At 38.2% G+C, this 21644-nt stretch overlaps 1 protein-coding gene across 1 annotated transcript in view; it reads left to right on the top strand.

Moving 5' to 3' along the window:
- The window catches only part of ITFG1 (integrin alpha FG-GAP repeat containing 1), a 266220-nt gene that overhangs the window by 204214 nt on the left and 40362 nt on the right, over positions 1-21644 (top strand). Inside the window, exon 14 of the mRNA XM_036751887.1 lies at positions 12821-12899. Within this exon, the coding sequence (XP_036607782.1) occupies positions 12821-12899 (79 nt within the window). The remainder of the gene's footprint in view (positions 1-12820; positions 12900-21644) is intronic.

Below are 21644 nucleotides of genomic sequence, written 5' to 3'. Positions count from 1 at the left end.
AAAAGTATGTTGGGGTCTTCAGAGAAAAATAATGCACATTAAAGAAAATAAGAGATTTCATGTATTATCTGGCAGAAATAAGTAAGTACAGCAAGTAAATATATGGATGAACTATATTGGAAAATGCAGCCAACACACCTGAAAGCAAACAAAAACACTGTGACTTCTAAAGGCTAAACTTTCTTGTGAGAAAATAAAAAGTCCATCCTAGCCCTCATATATTTTTCCACAACATAAATTCCCATATTTTGCTTTCATGAATTCTTTCAGGATCAATTGCTGTGATTCTCTGCATTACTCATGTGTGGTCTTGTACAGATTGTACAGATACAAGGACAGTGCTGTGGTTTCAGTTTTAGTTGCAAGACTTTTAGGCAAATCCTTTGAAAAATAAAGTGAACTTAGAAATGTAAACTCCTACCCCTTTTTGCCAGGTCACAAAAAATTTTAGCCAAAATGGCTCTGACTCTTTATCAGCTAATATAAAAGAACTTTGTGGAAAACAGCTTGTAAACCAGATAGACCATCTAAACTACAGTGTATCAGGATGGTATGCACTAGCACTAGAAATGAAGGTCCCAAATGTCCATACCCTTTGACTCAGAGATTCCACATCTATGGATCCACCAAGGATGTCATTGATAAAAAAGTTCCCACATACACCAAAACAGTGTATGATACCTTCCCCCAAGAAGTAGTAACATGTCACAGCTTTTCTTGGAATAGTCTTTTAAGGATATTTTAAGGATATTAAATACATTAAACACAATGGCCTAATCCTGCTGCTGAACTCTTCCACTCACTCTAAGAAATGTGTTAACCTATTCAGACTACTGCCTAGGAAGTTAGCAGTTAGGTGGCACAATGGAGAGGGTGTTGGATCTGGACTCAGAAAGACCTCAGTTCAAATCCTGCATCAGACTTAGCTGTATAACCATAGGCAAGTCGAAAACTTCTCTCAGCCTCAGCTTCCTTATCTGTGAAATGGGGATAATAAATTAGCCCCTACCTCCTAGGGTCATTGTGAAGATCAAATGAAATATTCATAAAACTCTGTTCAAAGCTTAAAGTGTTATAAAAAATTATGTGTGTGGTGGTGTTTTTGTTGTTAGCATCTCCTGTGTATTAAAGAGAAGGTACCTAGATCAGGGGTTTGAAAATGAAAGTATTGTGTATGATAAATCTCTGACCTTTCCCTGAGGCCCTTCCTGATCATTTCTCCAGCTCATAGAAATCCTCTGCAGCAGGAAGCAGACCTGCCACCTCTATAGCAATCCTTCCTAGAATGCCATCAGACTGGGCAAAGGGAGCACAGCAGCACTAAGACATCTACACTGACATCTTTCACTGTTGACCACCTTCTCCTGGACACTTTCTTCTCTCTGTACTATTTTTGCTTCAATGAGTGTATCTGACTATTCCTTCCCAGTCTTTTTTGCTCAGTCTTCATCCATATCATCCATACTACCTCTGAGCATCCCTCAGGGCTCTGTCCTGGGCTGCCTTCTCACTCATAGGTAATCACATCAGCTCCCACGGGTTCACTCATCCTTTCTATGCAGATGGTTCTGTCTCACATTGGAGATAGCAAGATGGTGGCACAGTACACAGAGAGCCAAGCCTGGAGTCAGGAAGACCTGAGTTTAATTCCAGCCTCAGACACTTATCAACCACGTGACTCTTGGCAACTCTATCTCTCTGTGTCTCACAGTTTCCTTCTTTGTAAAATGAGGTTAATGATAGCACTTACCTCCCAGAATTGTTTGAGAATCTAAGGAGTTAACAAGTAAAATGCTTTGCCAACCTTGAGGTACTATATAAAAGCTATCTGTTCTTATAACCATATTCTTCCATCTATTTATCCAAGCCTACCCTTTCTCCTGAGCTCCACTCACATACCACCAAATGCCTGTTAGGCTTCTCAAAACTGGATATCCCAAAGGCATCTCCAATTCAACATGTCTACAACAGAATTCATTATCTTTCTCTCCAGATCCTCCCTGATTACACTTCCTTATTACTGTCAAGGACACTACCATCCTCCCAGTCACCCAGGCTCACAACCTTGGTGTCATCCTCAACTTCTCACTCTTACCCTACATATCTAATCTGTTGCCAGATCTCATAATTTATACAACATCTCTGGCATCTTTCTCCCTACTCATGGCTACCATCCTAATTCGGGCTCTCATTACCTCTCACCTTGACTATTACAGTAGTTTTTTTCCCTGGAAATATATCACTGATTTTAGTGAAGATCAGAATTATCTTTAAAGAAAATTGTTTTATACCCAACATTAATGAAACAAATCCTATTTGTTGACTGCCTACTACGTGTAAGGCACTACAGTCTATAAAGTAAAGAAATCTCATAAATTATCAATTCTTAGATATGGGTAAATTTCATATTCTAAGAATCCAAGCAATAAGGATCCAACTCCTTTCCCTTTAAAAATTACTCTGCTCTATGTGGCCCTCTTCAGGTAAATTGCAGTGGTCTAAGAGACAGGATTAGCATAATGCCTTATTCATTGGAGATACTTAATGAATGTTTGTTGAATTCATTTTGATTTGTTGAACTAGGCCCTACAACTTCACTACAAAAATAGTGTGCCTCTCCTCTAATATTTTTTGGTGCTACTCATGAAGAGGGTTGCTCTTCGAAGGTCTGCATTGTTGTGAACAGCACATTTTGATTTAGCTCAAACCTTTCAGCACCCCAAGTTCCATACAGGATCACCACATAATTCTTGCCTCCCACCTCTATTCTACTACTTCAGGTTTTATCCAATATGCCCTTGTAGGCTGTGAGAAAGAATACGTGATTATTCCTCCTAATAATTAATTCTCTAGTCACTCTATGTGTGGAGTGTCATTTTGATTCAAATGACTGCATATCAGACCACTGACCTTCATTTTATCTTAGCTATGGGAACATTACATTTAATTAATTGGAACAGATGCTTACAAAACCATAAACTTATCATTAAAAAAGTTTACATTTCATGTGAGCAACACATTCTCCCTATGATATGAATTACAGGGGTTCATTTTTAGGTTTATGGGTAGCTTTAGCCTGGGTTGCCCTGCTTTCCCTTGTTATTCTATAGGCCACTACCAAAAAACAGGTGCCAAGGATAGAATGTAAAATTATTTTGAGTGATATGCAAGTCCTCTTTTGTGTCCTTTGGTTGGGTGGGATCCATTTGACTTTCAGCGTGGGGGCAGCATGGACCCCAGTGCAGGGGATTTGAGAGGGTCATAGGACACAAGAACTGACATTTAAACAGTGCTTTTATGGTTCACAGAGGGCTTTGTCATCTCATTTGGCCAGACTACTGGGAAAAATGACATCACTCCAGGCCCTTGGCATCAAGAATCCCCTCCAGTACAGGGAATGAATGAGGAGGGAAAATTAAGGGGTTCCAAGACCTACCAAAGAAAGAGGAAAAGAACACAGTGTCCAAGGATATAAATCCTGAGTGACTGAGAGAAGATCCACACTAACATAGGGACCAAGAGACTATGAGTTCCCACATCTGGCAGATTAGTAGGTATAAAAAGTGGCACCTGATTATGATGAGCAGCAATGGACAAGGTTGGGTTCCCTCTGGCACACATCAGGAATACACACTATGCCAAGATTGATCCAGGAGGCCCTGACCTTGAAGAACACTGGCAACCAATTAGCAAGTTTTTGCTATATGCCTACTATGTGCCAAGTATTGTGCCATTACCTACAAACCACAGTACTTCCTACAGAACTTAGAAACCACCAATACTTCCCTATAGCTCTTTACCATTTTATTAATAAAGAAACTAAGGCTGGAGGAGGTTAAGTGACTTGTCCAAAGTCACACAGACAGAAGAGCAGGACTTGAAGCCAAATCACTTGTTTGCTAATCCATTGTCCTTCCAACTACATCACAATCCCTCAGTGTTCTACATTTACTTCCTTTTTTGTTTTTTTTAATAATATTTTATCTTCCCCAGTTACATCTAAAGACAATTTCTAGCATTTGAGTTCCAAATTTTCTGTCTCCTTCCTTCACCACCACCCTCCCTGAAACAGCAAGCATTTTGATAGGAGTTATACACATCCAATCATCTGCATTTCCTTCTGAATAAAATTAGAACAGAATCACACAATCTCAGTCCAAATAGTACCTGAGAAGGACCTTCTCCAGGAGATGCCTGGCAAGTGATCCTCCAGCTCTTGTTTAAAGACCACAAGTGACAGGAAACTTGCTGCCTTCCAAAGGCAGCCCATTGTAGGTTGGAAAGTTATGGTATGTAAGTAGTTTCTTCTCACATTAAGATTACAGTTGCCTCTCTGCAACTTCTACCCATCGCTCTTTCTTAGTTCTGCCCTCTGGAGCCAAGCAAAACACACCTGATCCTTCTTTCATATCATAGCACTCCAAATACTTGAGATCCAGTCATTTGTCCCACCTAAATCTTCTCACCTCCATGTTAAATTTCCTTAGTTCCCTCTTTCTTTCTTGAGGCCTTCTGCCTTACCAGGATGTTATTTGGTTTATTGCTATCCATCCTAAAATGTCACGCCTGCAGCTGAGCACAGCATTCCATATGTCATGTGATCAGGACTGGGCACAACAGAACTGTCATCTTCTTTCTGGTTCCAAGGCCTCTCTTACGCAGTCCACCATCACATTAGCTTTCTTAGCTACCAGTCACACACTTTTTTGACTCCTTTTGAACTTGGATTCCTCTAAAGTTTCCAGGCCTCTTTTCAAATGAACACATATTGCACCACAGCTCTGCCATGTCATATTTGTGAGCTTGAATTTTTTTGCCCAAGTCTAACACTTTACAATTATTATGCCTTTCAAATGTCATGAGACCCAGCCTAATCATCTGGCCTATCCAGAGCTTTTTAATTCCTGATTCTGCCATTCATTGTTTTAGCTAGTCCATCCAGCTTTGTGTCATCTGCAGATTTTATAAGCATGTCATTTTTTTCTTTGTCCAAGTGATTAGTAAAATGTTAAAGAGAACAGGCCCAAGTACACTTCACTGGGGCATTCCACTGGAATCCTCTTTCCAAGTTTACACTGCACTATTAATGGTTACCTTTCAAATCCTATACCGTCCAGCCCACATCTCTTAAGTCTTTTTATCAGTATGGCATTAAAGACTCTGTAAACTGCTTTGTTAAATTCTAGGTAACTGTTTACAACATTACCCTGATAGACCAATCTAGTAACTGTCAAAGGAAATGAAGCTTCTCTGGTGCCTCATGTTCTGAACATGTTGGTTATGAATTGTGCTGACTCTTTGTGGTCACTGCTTTCATTTCTAGATGTTCTCAAAGCATCTTTTGAATAATACAGTCTAAAATTTTTCCAGAAATCTAAACCAAGCCCACTGGTCTGTAATTTAAGGACTTTACTATATTCCTTTTTTGAAAATCAGCACATTTGCCTCTCTCTGGTCCTGTGGTGTCTCCCCTTTTACCATAATATTTCAAAGAAAACTGAAAATACCCTGGCAATATTATACTTCTTCCATTCTATGGAATGACAGTCTTTTGTCATTCTTTTTCAAATCAAATGACTTGAGCCCGTCAAGGACAGCGAGGTGTTCTCTAGCCAGTAGTGTCAAACTCAAATAGAAACCATCCCCTTAGAAAACCATACATTAATATTATCTGTGTTATATTGCAGTTGTTTTTATTTTGTTAAACATTTCCCATTTACATTTTAATCTTGTTGAGGGCACTCAACTCTGCTGTATTGCCAGGCTGCCATTCGTAATGTAGAGTCACATGTAATTTTACTGTTAAGTCTTCATAGCCCTTAAACTTGAATGACTACTGGATAGCCTTAGGTGTTAGGCTTTTTATAGAATTTGCCTCATCTGCAAGTTAAAATTTGCCAGTGATTTTTATTGTATTTTTCTTATGCCAAAATATCCATAGTGAGGTATTTTTTCTTTAGCTTCCCATTGTGTTCTAATTGCCTGTATGCTTGTCAAGGCAATCTGGCTCCTACAGAAACACTGACAAGGCCTTCCCGCTCCGAGGTCACGTGCTGGATATCTGCCAGACAGTTTGGAAGTTTGCCCTTAAAAAAAAAAAAGGTCAAGTTGTTTTGTTTCATCTTTAGGAAAGAAAACAATAACAATCAGCTCTAATGTGCTGATGTTAGTAAGCCGTACCTGTCTACTGTCCATCTTATCAACTGACCACCCACTTCAGGTGCACGCTCTTCAGATCTGCAGTTAGAAACCAAACGCAGTGACTGAAGATCTGTTGAACAGTTCAGAAAGCTTCCTGATCACTTCGGCTGAGTTTGTGTCTGACTTCTCTAGGTCCTTCAGGCTGCAGTCAGCCCGCTCCTTTTCATTTGTGTTGCTACCAGAAACAGTACTATTTTACTTTATCGTTCACTAATATCTCCTGGAAAGGATACCAAGTGTTTCAAAGTAAAATGTTTTCAAAAAAACAAGTAAACTATATGAGCTTAGTTTTCACAATTACACATATTTCCATAAAACATGAAATCATTAGAGTACCTTTCTTTATAGAGTACAGCATTCCTTATAATACCTTAATCAGTTGATCACTGAACATTTATTAAATACCTATAAGTCAAGCACTGTGCTAAGCCTTGGAGATTAAAAAAACAAAAATGAAATGGCTCCTGCCTTCGGTGAGTTTAAATTCAATCAAGGGAAACAAAATATATTTATATAAGTAAAGTTATAATATGCGCAAAGTAAATACAAGGTAATTTTTGTGGGAACCACTGAAAGCTGTACATCAGGAGATGTCTCACATAGGAGGTTGTAATTGAGTTGAGCTTTGAAGAAAGTTAGGGATTCTGAGAGATGAAGAGGAAGAGAAAGAAAACTCCAGGCATGGGGGACAGAGTGTGCAAAGGCGTGGATGTGGGAGATGGACCGTCTTATGTAGGAAACTACCAGTCAGTTTGGTTGGATCACAGAGTGCATGAAGGGAAAGGGTGTTGTATGTGTGTGTGTGTGTGAAGCCTAGAAAAGTGGGCTGAAGCCAGATTGTGAAGGCTTTAAATGTCACTCCAGGGAATTTGTATTTGATCCTAGAGCAAGGATTCTTACTCTGGAGTCTGTGTACTTGTTTTTGTTTTAAATTCCTCAATGACTGTGTTTCAGTGTAATCCTATATATTTTATGCATTTCAAAAACATTATTCTGAGAAGGGTCCCATTAGCTTCACCAGACTGTCAAAGGGGTCCATGGCACAAACAATATTAAGAATTCCCATCCTAGGGAGTCCTAGCAATAGGGAGCCACCAGAATTTACAGAGTAGGGATGTAACATAGTCATAACATTGCTTGCAGAATATCAGTTTAGCAGATGTGTTCAGGATGAATCGAATACATTCTGCAACACAGGGAGAGAAGATACTTGAGGCAGTGAGACCTATTAGGAGGCTATTGCTATAGTCCAAGTGAGAGATGAGGAGGGCCTGAGCCAGGGTAGTGGCCATGGCTGAAGAGAAAGGGGACAGAATCAAATGATGTTGTAAAGGTAGAATTAACCAGACTTAGCAACTTGATTGGAATATGTGGGATGAAGCAAAGAAGTCAAGGATGATTCACAGGTTAGGAAACAAGGTGACAAGAGATGATGATACTCTAAACAGCAACAGGAAAAGTGAGAAGAAGAGTGGGCTTACGGGGAAAGAAAACAAGTTGTTTGGACGTGTTGAGTCTGAGGTGCTTCTACCACATCCATTTGGAAAAAGTTTAATAGGCAGCTGGTTATATGTGACAGTAGATCAAGAGAGAGAATAGGGTTAGATGTATGGATCTGGGAGTCATTGGCATTGAGATGATAATTGAACCTTTTGGGTTTTTATAATTTATAATTATATATGTATATATAATTTATAACGTATAATTATAGTTTATAATGAAGTCAAGTGAAAGGATAGGGATCAGGACAGAGTCTTGATAGACACCCAAGGTCCTAAGTGAGCCTGAGTTTTGCTGACACACACTGTAGTGCAGTTTACATCATTTCAGGGGAAGGGGAGGACCAAGGGTTATCTGTCTCCTATAGGTCTGCCTGTGCCCATGGTTAGTGGGTGGGACATGGACAATGATCTACCAAAAATGGTTGAGAAGTGGCAAATTAAGTAGGTGGAGAACCAAGAGAGAATATTGTCACAAGAACCCAGAGAGAAGAGAGCATGCAAGAGGGGAGGTTGTCAGCATTGCTGCGATTTATGTGGCCTACAAGCATAGAAATTTACATAAATGTTTTAGTAAAGGAAACCAAGCTACTGCAGAGCTCTCACTAAAAAGGCATATCAAAATATATTGTCTATTGTTTCAATAAAAACCCAAGGTTGGACAGCCCTGACTTAGGCAAAGTCATAGATGGTTGCTCATAAGATTCATAGAAGATGCAAGAAGCTAGGAGGGAAAGCTAAAATGTAGGCCAACAGAGGTAGGATACAAAACGACCTGCAAGCTTAAACATCTAACCAAATCTAATATAAAATTACACCTAATAGAGAAAAGTATAAAGTCTTTTACTTGGGCTACAAAAATCAACTTCAAAAGTACAAGATGGGGAGGTGTTTCTAGAGGATGGTATATTTACAAAAGATGACATCTTCCCCTCTCGGGCTACTCTCCACCTACTCTATATTTATCTGGTTTGTACAAATTAATGTATACTTGGTCTCTTTCCTTAGAATGGGAACTCTTGGAGGGCAGGGGCTGTTTGGGGTTTGGTTTTTCTTAATCCCCAGCACTTAGCACAATGACTGGCAAATAGTTAAGAGGTTGATAAATGCTTCTTAATTGATTTTAGTAGACAGAATATGAGTGAACCTTATGTGGTAGGTAGATTTTGCCATGTGGTGGAGAGGCTTGCCATTGTCAAATTCTAAGGTGCCTCTAAACAGATGGCAAGAACTTTGGAAGTGCTTTCCAAAATGACCTTGTTATGAATTTTAATTCAGCCAAAGTGACACCATTTGCATTTGGAACAACCTACAATAAAAGCTTTGTTATCTCACCCTTTGGAAAACTAAAGATTACAGATTGGCCAAATTTCGTTAATTAAAAGTCAATTCATGTTACCCCAGGGAATATCCCAGTTCTCTTTACTTTCTTGAGACTTCTAAGGGAAAGGAAAGCATAGTTTAATATAGTCCTGTGGGTCAAAAATCTGAAAAAAGAACCCACTCCTCCCCCAAAAAACAGAAACCTTAAATAGCAAACCTTAACAGCCAAACCCCAAATGAATACTCAAAATTCAGCTGTTCTATTTCCAATAGTGGATATACCCGATATCCTGTTAGCAGTGTGCTAGTTGCTAGATTAGATATTTGTAGCAAACTATTTCACAGTGCCAGTTTCTAGAACTTTGTGATTGGAAAAGAGCCGAACACAGCTTTTCCTATAGCATAGTACAGGGAACAAAATTATCATGAGAGAGCAGTTAATTATTATGCATAAATGAAGTAACATTGAAAAATTGAATAAACTGCTAATAGAACTTTATGCTATGTTTGCTGAAGAATGTATATATAACTTATTTTAATTGTGATACATATTTGTAGCCTCTCAGATCATAAATTCCATCCATTTCCAAACCATGACTTCTATACCCCAGCTTTCTTCCTCATCCTCCTTACACTAGAACCTGAACCCTGCCCTGACAGAATCAGACCTCCACATCACAACTCGCTTATTTCCAGACCACACCGTGAAATGTGTTCCCCTTCCCCTTCAGGCGCCTCTTTGCAGTGGATAAAGTGGTGGGCCTAGAGTCAGGAAGACTCATGTTCATGAGTTCATGTTCATGAGTTAAAATCTGGCTTCAGACACGCATTAGCTGTGTGACCCTGGGCAAGTCACTTAACCCTCATCTGTAAAATGAGCTGGAGAAGAAAATGGCAAAGGACTCCAGTATCTTTGCCAAGAAAACTCTAAAATGGGGTCACAAAAAGAGTTAAGACTGAAAGGACTGAACAACTGCAACAGTCCCCCATTAGCATAGAAACTACCAGAAAGCAGAAACTATCTCGCTTGCATTTTGTCCCTGGCACTTAGCACAGTACCCAATACGTTGTTGTCCTTCAGTCTTGTCCAACTTATGTGACCCCCAAGGACTTTTGTCCATAGGGTTTTCTTGGCAAAGATACTAGAATAGTTTGCCATTTCCTTCTCTAGTGTGTCCCCATTTTACAGATGAGGAAACTGAGGCAAACATGGTTAAGTGACTTGCCCAGGGTCACATAGCTAGTAAGTGTCTGAGACCACATTTGAACTCGTCTTCCTGACTTCAAACCTGGTGCTCTCTACACCGCACCACCTAGGTGCCCCACCTCACATGTAGTAAGAGTTTAATAAATGCTTTATAATTCATTCATTCATCCAAGGTACTGGTCTATATTGGTAGAGGGTATTTACTTAGCAGAGAATTTCTTATATCATTTAAATCATAGGTCCAGTCTTTGTCCCTGTTCCTCTACATGTGTAGCATATAGCATGTGTAGCGTGTGTTAGCCTGGGGTCTTGATTTTAAGTGTAATTATAATATGGGAACAATTTTTTTTACCATATTTCATTAGAACTAGCATATTGTACATGCTTATTTTAAAAGTTTACTTAAGCACTCGACTTGATTTCTGAGATCTGATCATATCTCTATAGAAATATATACACATACCTGTATGTCTATGTTACATATACAAATCTACATACATATATACATATACACCATGAGTTTCCTACATATCACTAATATATGTCATTGGTTTTCTAAAATTTTTGACAACTGAAGCAATAATTATCTACATTAATTTCAAGAAAAGTAGATTGATTTTTATAATCCTTTTATCAGATATTCTAATTAAGTATTTTTCTTCTTCCTACATAAAAATAGTCCTTTTAAAACCATTTTTGGATTATTTATCTACTGTTCTTTCCACATCAAGCCCTGGAGTCATAGATCCTTTAAAATCATTTAGTCCCAGCCCCTCATTTTTTTTAATATAAAAATTGAAGCCCAGAAGAGTTAAGTGGTTTTCTCAAAAGTTTTTGCTACATGGCAGAGCTAGGACCATAGCACAGGTCTCTTGAAAGTTATTAATTGCAGTTAGTCCGCTATTACTGCGAAAGAGAACTTTGTAAATCTTAAGGTTCTAGGTAAATTTGAGTTATCGTCATTATTTTATTATTTAATTCAGTGTATCCCTGGGTAGTTCCTCTACTGGTATAGAGAACAACCAGCTGAAGCCTGTATAATTATTGCAAATGCCTTTTTGTAAATCCTCCACAGATCTATCCCAAATCTTGGAGACCTTCTTCTGAGCCCTTTAAAGCATTGTGCATTCCAGTACAGCATTCAGGCTGCCTGTGCATCAGTCTTACTTCATGCCTGACCCACCTTCTTTTCTGGTTACATACCCTCCAGGATGTCTTTTATCCAGTGTCTTTCACTGAAATTATTAGTCAGGCAGGTCATCTGCTTAGGTTTACTCTGGATCTTCTCATTGCCCTTTGGGTTACCTACTATTTTGATTCCTCTGAGATCATGGTATTCCATGATTAACAGCCATAACATCACTAGGAAAATACTGCTGTTTTAAAATGAACCTTTGTGGTAGGAAACATTAAAGGAACCATCCTTTAAATCATTAAGGCATTGCAAAATTTTCCAAATGCAATCCAACCCAATCTTCTCATTCTTTTTAATCTAGTACCTAGCTCAGTGTCCTTCTGTCCGTTACTTCTGTTATTATGCACAGTATATACCTTTCTTTCCCCAACCTCTCCACCACTATCTTTGAAGAATGTATTGATTCCCAAGTTCTTACAGTGTTACATAAGGTACTGTAACATCTATCTCTAGCTGGATTCTTTTTTGAATATCACCCTAAGAGGTGATATTATTTTGGCAAAACATCAGATTCTCTAATAATAAATGATAAGGGGAATGTCTTGGTCATCATATTACCATAATTGGGACAGGGAAGAGGGATTTCTGACTCTGTGAAGTAAAAGATTTTCTACATTCTAAATTGATGCTTGGATTTTTCTCACAATTCTCCCCATGAGTTACAAATCCTAGATGTCCTATTTAATTAGACCTTTTCTATAGGTAGAAGAAATTTTGTCATCTAATTCATCATTCCAGGAGTGTTTCAGGAATGGGAAGTGATGCACTAGTTGGAGACTCACCTCACTGCTTTTCCATATCCCTTCTGGCCTTATCAGATTTGCCTAAGCTGCAGGATGATAATACTTGTTTCTAAGTCCAAGATTTCAAATGTGCTGGAACTAATAGCAAACCTTTTCCTTTTATAATTAGCATGAATGGATTTTGTTTATTTTGATATTTTAATGGGAGAAAGTCATCTCTGCTGAAACAGTCCCTGCACCCCCACAAAAAGAGAATTAATGCTGCATTTAACAGGAATAAATGTCATTAATCACACTGTTGTGGGTTTTATTCTATGTTGGACCAACAGTGTGATAGCAAATTTAGCTTGATATACACATACCCACTTTTCTGTATAGACTATAGAATTACCTCCACAGTGGCACAATTAGCTTTTAGTAATGACTAGTTCATTGAACTTCAAAGATTGAACCATAAGTAACTTTAAGCGTTAATATTTTCCTACTAATAAGGAGTTTTAAAGTTTTATCAATTTCTAATAGCTTTCTTAAGTGACTTAAAGCTCTTTTTGACTATTTTATTTTCATCAAAATTATTTTAATTATAGTTGTCAAGTTGAATGAAGTTCACATATTTCCTTACTTTCTGAAACTGAGGATATTCCTCTTACAGCCCTTTGGAGTGAATCAGCCTGGACCTTATATCATGTACACAACTGTAGATGCGAATGGCTATCTGAAAAATGGTTCAGGTAAGGCCAGACAAAAGTGAGTAACTTCTAATACTTCGTCTTTATTACTATCTACTTAAAAGGATTGTAGCTTTCTGGAAAACTGTCTTTTCTTCCTCTGTAACAGGATAGCTTGTCACCATCCTTGAGCGTGACTATTCCTGTCATGTTATTTTTCCATGGTTGTGGTGACTACCATAAAGAAAGTTGGAATCATTTAATATTTGAAATTGAGTGCTTTTAGTGCAAAACTGGCAAGGTAAATTAGGTACAATGGCTCCTAAATGAAAATGACAGCATACCATTCCCCTTTTATATAAAATCTAACACTTTTTAATCATATAGACCTAAAAGGTCTTTTCTTTTTGTTAATCTCCACAACAGCTAATAATAGGACAGCTGTGGGATGGCATTGTCATTTCATTCAACCGTTAGAGAAACTGAGGGATTGGTAGATTGCCTGACTTGTCTGGGATCAGACAGTCAGTAAGTACAAGGCTCTTAAACCAAGCCAAACGTTCATCTTATGGTACTGTTGCTGTGGGATACAGATTCATTCAGAATCACCTTAAGAGGAAAGTAAGAAATATCACCAGAATCTAATCTATTATCTCTTCCTGACCTCCCAAACTGAGTGGAAACTGTTAGCATTGTTTAGAAGTATCTGTTAGACCTGTTCATTTTTTTTTTAAATCCTAGTTTCCAAATTCTAAATTCCAAAAGGTCATTTGATGGGAGGAGGCATTATAAGGAATAAGGTAGTGCAGGCTGTGGAGAAGTGAATGAGACAAGCTATACCAGGCCTAATATAAGAGTGACTATATTTATTAAGAAGTCAGAATTTAACTGAGGCCCTGGGCATAGTAGATGCAGTAATGATGATTTCAATTAAATAAGTAATAAAACAGTTCTAAACTATTAATATGCTACTTGGAGAGCTCCAAAGGCCAGAGAATATGGAAGTATAGATAGGTATAGTCTTATCTTTAGAGAACTGGAATTGTAGATAACCCTTCTTTTTTTTCAGCAACTTAAAAGGTTCTTTCCTGGTGAGCAGGAAAAATAAATTAGAAAAAATTACCTGTCAGGTCATCATTATTTTTGTCTTATGGTCTGATATAAATCAAATATGCTGTAACATCACTGTCCTTAGGATTTAATCGCACTCATTTGGGACAGTCACTATAGCCAGCATAGCTCTCACTCACACAACCACTGCTGAATAGTAATAGTCAGCACAAACTTATAGTAATAGATCAGACATTTCAAGCAAATTCATGCTATATTCCATGCACAAATGTATATTCTACCCAGGTCAGATGTACTTATTTAATCGAACCCATGTTTTGGGAACATGACCGTAATAACCCACCTAAAATCTAAAGCTATAATATTTGGTCATTATCATTTCAAAGCTTGGAAATTCCAAAGGGACAAAAATCCCTGAGCACGGTTCCCTAAAGTAGGTGGGTCAAAAGTCTCTACACTTACTATAGCTAGCTATAGGTGGCTCTGTCTTGAATTTGACACACACTAAAGAAATAAGCCGAAGCTAAGTCAGTGCCAGTATAAATCTGAAGAGGCAACAGCAATACTCAGTGGCCAGCCATTATGTTCCGTTGATTTAAACCAGGGGTGGGGAATCTTTGGCTTCAAGCCCACATGTGGCCCTTTGACTGAATCCAAAGTTCACAGAACGAATGTTTTTATGGGATTGCCCAGAGTTACCCTGCTACTAAGTATCCAAGGCCAGATTTGAACTTAGGTCTTCCTGACTCCAGGACCAACAGCACTCTATCCAGTGCACCACCTAGCTGCCCAGCAGAACCCTAGACATAAATTAGGGGATTTGTTCTATGAAGTTTGGATTCAGTCAAAGGGCCACATTTGAGGACCTAGAGGGCCATATGTGGCCTTGAGGCCGCAGGTTCCCCACCCTGGTCTAATTAAGCTCATGGAAAACATCAGAATAATATAGTATTAGCAAGAAGTGAGGAAGACCATGCTGAAATATTACTCCATTTTAATTCATCAAACATCAACTTATGCACAAGGTACCTACCTGGGAGAGACAAAATTATACAAGACATAAAACCTGTTCTTAGAGAGCTTGTAGTCTAGTAGAAGGAAAAAGACAGATTCACTAAAGCTGTAATACAAGGCATATGCTAAGTTTGGTAAGAAAGCAAATGAGGAAGAGCTGTATCCCCTCTAGGCTTGTCAAGGAAGGCACCATGAGGAGGAAGAGAATATTTCTGAGCTGGACTTTAAAGGAAGGGGAGACTTTTTCAGTAAGGGAAGGAGGTCATTCCAGGCAGAAGAAATAGCATAAACTAAGGACCAGAAGCAGAAATGCATAGTGCACATTTGAAAAACATCAGTTTAAGTGGAGCATATTGTTTATGTGGGGGTCATGAGAAATAAGGCAGGAAAAGTAGATTGTGCTCACAAGGAGGGACAAGGCAGAGGAATTTGGACTTCTGTAAGCATATAAAGAGCTAACCAAACTTTTTTTTTGTTTTTTGAAGGGAAATTATAAAATCATGGATGGATAGGAAGAAGCAAAGTTTAGATTCTAGAAAACCAAGTCCTAAGTTATTACAATAGTCTATAGATGAAGTGGAAAGGGCCTCAACTAAAGTGATAGTAATGGGTAGAGAAAGGAAAGGAACAGACAATGCAAAGCTTAAAGTGATAGAATTTGAAATGAAGTGATCTACCATGTCACCAACAGGGCTGTTGAATCGTTCAGTCATTCAGGTATCATTCAGTCGTGTCTGACTCCCCATGTCCCTATTTGACGTTTTCTTGGTAAACATACTGGAGTGATTTGCTATTTTCTTCTCCATCTCATTTTACAAATGAGGAACTGAGGCAAACAGGGTTTAGTGACTTGCCCAGAGTCACATTGCTAGTAAGCGTCTGAGGCCAGAGATTTGAATTTAGGTCTTCCTGCCTCTAAGGCCACTGCACCACCTAGCTGTCCAATAGAACCCTAGACATAATCTAATTCAACCCTCATCTGAGAGTGAAACTGAGTCTCAGTGATCTGTAAAAACTCGTGCAGTTAATTAGTTACAAGTCTGATAATGTATCACAGGCTTACAGATTTCTAATCCAATGCTTTTTTTCAATATAATATTTTTACTCAGAAGTTTATACAGTATCAGCATTTGAGGGGATAAAAAAGGGAGTAGAGTTTTCATCCCTGAAAGAAAATGAGAAACAAATTTTCATCACTCTAAAAGTACTAGGGCTTTTAATGAGTCTCCATAGCAACACATCTTTGCACACATCCTTGAGTATGTAACAGTGAAGGCAGAGTGGATGTTCTTTTCCCTAGTGTTAGTGATTACCAAAAAATGTAAAAGCTGCCACCACCATCACCATCATTTAGTTGTATTTAAATGCATTTGTTTAATATTAGTTTTTGTCATGCACTTCATATCATACTGCCAGAATATAAAAGCCAAAAAATATATTATTTGCCATAGATGAAGAGCCTCCATGACTCTGTTGAACACTGTAGGGAACTCTCCTAGCTTCCCAGTTATTATGTACAGATAAGGTCACATTTTTCCTCACCAAAAGCATTAAGATTAACAAGAAATGCTACCAGACATCCTTCCCTGACTGAGCAGGACAGAGAGGAGCCTGGAATATTGGTTGAAGTCCTGGACTTGGAGACAGTAAGTCCTGAGATGGAGTCCTGTCTCTGATCCACATAGCTGTGTGACTCTGGGCAAGTCACTTACCCTCTCAGAGCACTCAGTGACTCTTTAAAGACTATAAGTCATCCAGAAATTGCTGCCTTGCATTGGTAGAAAGAATTTCCATACCCCTGAAATCACAGTTTCAGATTTCCTCCACCCCACCCTCCAAAAAACAAACAAAAACAAAAAAACAGAAACCTGAGTATAGTCCTATTAGTAAGCTATAATTCTAACATTACAAAAATCCCAATACAATCTTGTTAATTGCTGAAGAATTTCTAAATCTTTCACCTAGACCATATTAGAAGGGGCAGGAATCCAAATGCAGATTCCTGAACCTACTGCCAAATTTTCCCATGAAGAGACAACCAGTATGTATTATCAATGAAGTGGGCCAACCTAATTATCCTTTTCTTGTAGACAGATCTTCTCATTCTTACCAAATTCCCTATGGTCATACTCCATTTCCTAGCAAAGATTGAATAGCCAAATGTCATTAGGAGAGCTCATATTACTAAGATTTCATTACTTTTCCAAATAGGCAGTAGTACCCTATGAAGTTTCATTAAAAAAAAAATGAAACTACTTTTGTCATAGGAGTCTTAGGGCTACGGTCTCCTAGGTTTTAGAATCTTGATTTTGTTTACTTCTTTTGAAAAATAGCCAGTAATCAGTAATGGGGAGTCGAATTCCCTATAAATTACTATTTAAATCTACTAAGCTGGAAAACCATATTTAGGAGTATGTGGAAACTTTTGTGACTTATTAAATTGTTGGTCATTGATTAACAATGACCACATTGGGCTAAGCTTTGTTTGTAGAGCGCTTAAGTTATTTATTTAGTTATATTGTAAAGGAGAGAGAGTTATTCATTTTAAGCCCTCTGAGATAACTGTTTGTTAACATTTCTGAGAAAAATCCAAGTAACTGTCAACCCCTGTCACCCTTCATATATTTTGAAAACTGTTATTAAATAATCACATGACTCAAACATGAGCAGTAAAATGCATGGCAGATTGACAGCACAGCATGTTAAAAGGCAAAGAAGCATTTAATAAGGATGTAATAAAATTCATAGTGGCTGCAGATTTTAGTTTATTGGGTCTGAGAGGAGGGATATATCTCAAGCACACATACAAAATCTTTTTTCCCAAATTTGGTAGTAATCATTCACAGTCCATCCTACAGATCAATAATTTTCCACTACAGGCTCTAGGTTTTGTAAATACTTTTGGTTTTTTGTGCGCTTCTCTCATTCGTATTTTCCAAGGTTACTGTGTTTCCCTAAAATGAAGTCATCTTTCAGTTGCCCACATGCAGATTTGTTCATTTGAATCCCTCCTCGCTCCATACAGTGAGAGTTCAGGTATACCAAACAACAAAACTGACTCTCTTCTATTCACTGTTCCCATTTGTGTTCACCGTGGCTTCTTTTGAAGCTTTCCAGATCTTGGACAACCATTTGTAGACCTGTTGAATATGTACAGATTATCCTCAGCAAATTTTAAATCCTAGGTCACTTTCTGTTACTTCTTATACTTGGATGCTTCACCCTTTGCCCATTGTTCAACAAGCATTTATTAAGTGCAAGGCTCTGTGTGAGCCGCTGGGGACAGAAAGACAAGGAATGAAACAAGTCCTGCTCTCAAGGAACTTACGTTCTATGAAAGAAAACAACATGTATATACATAAGTGTATGTGTTTATATTTGTATATACATTTATACATGTATATGTATTCTTAGGAAATGCAAAGAGTTTGATAGTAGTCTAAATAATACATTATCATGTAATAATGTGTTACAAAGACAAGTGGAAGAAATTTTGAGATTATATGCTATTTCAGATGATCTGTGCTTCTGCTTTCTTGAAATAGCATGTATCATGACCACAATCATGTTTTAGTAACATTTTCATTTACTTTAATCTTCCATCAACCAAATATCTAGCCAAACTGTAACTCTGTAAAGTCATATTCAAGTGGGAAGTGATTTTTCTTCAGTGTAAGTCAATCAATAAATAATCCAAGTAACAGAATAGCTGTTAGCAGCAGCTGATGTATCCATTTGCTTGGTTGAATGAACTGCAGGAAGGATACAGCTTCAAAGAAAACTGTCACAGGGTTTTAAAATTATCCATCTGTCTAACAAGTAGCAATCCCATCCCTGCAGCTGCGGATGAGTTGAATGCCTATTCTGAAATCTTAAGGATCAAACTATTTTTAAAAAGAAGAAAAGAAAAGAAATACCTAAAGAAGAAAACGGAACTTAGTACCAACAAAAACACTTACCTCATGAAATGCATTTACACATTGGCTTCCAGGATAGTGTTTACATTCAGTATTGATGCCAGCACAGTAAGAAGTGCCTCCAAAGCAATTTGGGGAGGGGAGAGGAGGAGGAAGAATGCTGTTTGTCTGTTTCTGCTTATGAAGCCTTTGCTAGCAGATGTTTTTCTTCCCACAAGTTGTAAATAATTCAACAAACCTTGTTTAGAGTGAAGAGCATTTGGTATTGAGGCATTTGCTTGAGATCCTATTCTTTGCGAATTGTTGCCACTGGTGTTTTCTTCCTTGCTGCTGCAGTGTCCTTCATTAGGCTTCAATAAAACTTTTCAGTTTCCATGTTTTTAGTCATTTCAGTGATAAGATTTATACCTTGCACGTCAAAAACGAACAAAAAAGTGTTGTTGTGTTCTACAATAAAGACCCAGTTCCCAGATCCAAGTTTCTGACACAATTCATTGCTGTAGGAATATTTTGGAGGATTTGTCTATTTTCTTGTTTGGGTATTGACCAGAGCTGTGGTTTTATTGGTGAAGGAAGCTCCTCGTGAGGTGTTTCCAGTACTAAAGTAAATCTTTACCTCCTCTTCAGTTTCCCACCTTAGAAAGGTGCCTAGGACACTCACGAGTTAAGTGACTTGCCCAAGGCCATATGCCAGGACATATATGAGAATGGAATCAAAGCCAGCTTCTCCTGACTCTGAGACCAGCCCTGCCTACTGCTGTACCATACTGCCTCTGCACAAGGTGCGCTTATCCTAGGCCGGCTTTGAAATTCTAAAGAGCAGAGTAGGAAATAACCCAGACCCCAAAGCACTGCAGTTGATGGATTTGCTCTTTATCATTCCTTGAAGCAAAAAGTATTCCAAGTATAGTGCCCAATAACATAAGGTTATTGAGGGTGAAAAGAAGAGCAGAATTTCTCTAACATTCCCTTCTTAAACTCAGTCAAGAGGAAAGGGAAGGGAATCATCATGTGCACATAGGACCCACTGTGTGCCAGGAGCTGAGCCAAGTGCTATATGCGTATTCTCATTTTATCCTCCCAATTATGCCCCCCAGCTTCCTCTAAGTTGGTCACAGATGTAATTTTCAAAATTTAAAAGAATTGGGCAGCAATGATTTTAAAACCTGATTTTCTCCATGAGTTCTCCATAAGCAGCTAGGTAGCACAGTGGATAGAGCACTGGATCTACAAAGTTCAGACCCTTCTAAGCTGTGTAACCCTGGACACGTCCCCTCACCTCAGTCTGTAAGATGGAGATAGTGATCACACTTCCCTCCCAGGGTTTTTGGGAGGCTAGGATGAGATAATGTTTGTAAAGTATCTTGCAAACCTTTAAGTCTTAAATAAACACTAGCTGTAATTATTAAATCCTGTTATTGTTAATAGTAATGTGATACATCTAATGCTTTAAAGTTTGCAAAGCACTTGACATATGTTATATTAGTTAAGCTTCACTAGAACCCTGTGAGAAGTTATTATCATTATTATTAGTATCCCCATTTAATAAATTAATAAACTGAGATTCAGACAGGGCAAGTGATTTGCTGATGGTCACACAGCTAATGTCAGAAATACAATTTGAACCCACATCTTCCTGATTTGACATCCAACACACTAGCGAATACACCATATTTCCTCCCAGTAATCCCTCACTTAATACTATTTTAACCAGTCCTAAAGGCATCTGAATGTTCTCTAGAAAGCATGTTGTAATAGAGCAATAATAACATGTAATCTCTAGTAAGCTGCCAAATATGGTTATTTTTAAAGGCTTTCATTTAACAATTAACTAACATAGAAAACTTTTTTATAATGACATCCTGAATCGGAAGTCAAGATTTTATTTTTTCCATATGTAAGGAAGTATTTTAGGAATATACCATCTTCACTATGAATGTGAATTTTTCAGGTACAAGCTATTCTCCAAAACAGAACAGGACATCAAGAATAGAACTGGAATCCATCTAAAAACCTATGGTATAGACCAGCAGTTGAGTTTAGATTTGAGCTAAGACCATCCAGAAGATGTTTAACAGGGGGCAAGATCACACATCAGGGTTTTCTATCATAAGAAGCACCCATTTTGTGAAGCATTTCATGTGTGGCCCCATTTCTAAGTGTATCAAAGTTGTCTGGCAGGTTCATCCTGTATCATGTGATAAGTCACTTTCTAAGGCAATAATACACAAGAACAATAAGCCTCTTTGAGTTTCAGCTATGATATGCAAACAACCCTTGGTGAAGCCTGCTTTTTTTTTCTAAATATTTCTGGAGTTGGAAAATTTTGAATTATAAGGAGAAGATAGACAGAAAGCCCTCCTACCTGTCAGACCACTCCTCAGTTTCTTTTGCTAGATCTGCTTCTAGGTCATGCCCACTAACTGTAGGTTTCTCCTGGACCCTCTTTTTTTCTCTGTCTCATTTCTCATGGTAATCTCAATTATCTCTATGCTGATGAGTCTCACATCTACTAATTAAGGCCTGATATCTCTGCTGACCTCGAATCTAACATCTCCAACTGCCTATTGGACATCTTGAACTCAATGTCCCATAGAAATCTTAAATTCAACATATCATCTTTCCCCCAAAATATTCCCGTCTTCTTAACTCCATTATTACTGTCAGCGATACACCATCCTGTCAGTTACCTGGTCTCACAACTGAGTGTTGTCTTTTACTTCTCATTCTCTTACTCTGCATATCCAGTCTATTGCCGAGACCTGTCAATTTTACCTTCATAGCATCTCTTGCATATGATCCCTTC

This window comes from Trichosurus vulpecula, chromosome 3, assembly GCF_011100635.1.
Source record: "Trichosurus vulpecula isolate mTriVul1 chromosome 3, mTriVul1.pri, whole genome shotgun sequence".
Taxonomy (NCBI): domain Eukaryota; kingdom Metazoa; phylum Chordata; class Mammalia; order Diprotodontia; family Phalangeridae; genus Trichosurus; species Trichosurus vulpecula.
The sequence above is the reverse complement of the archived record's forward strand: the minus strand, read 5'-3'. Positions and strand labels throughout refer to the sequence as shown.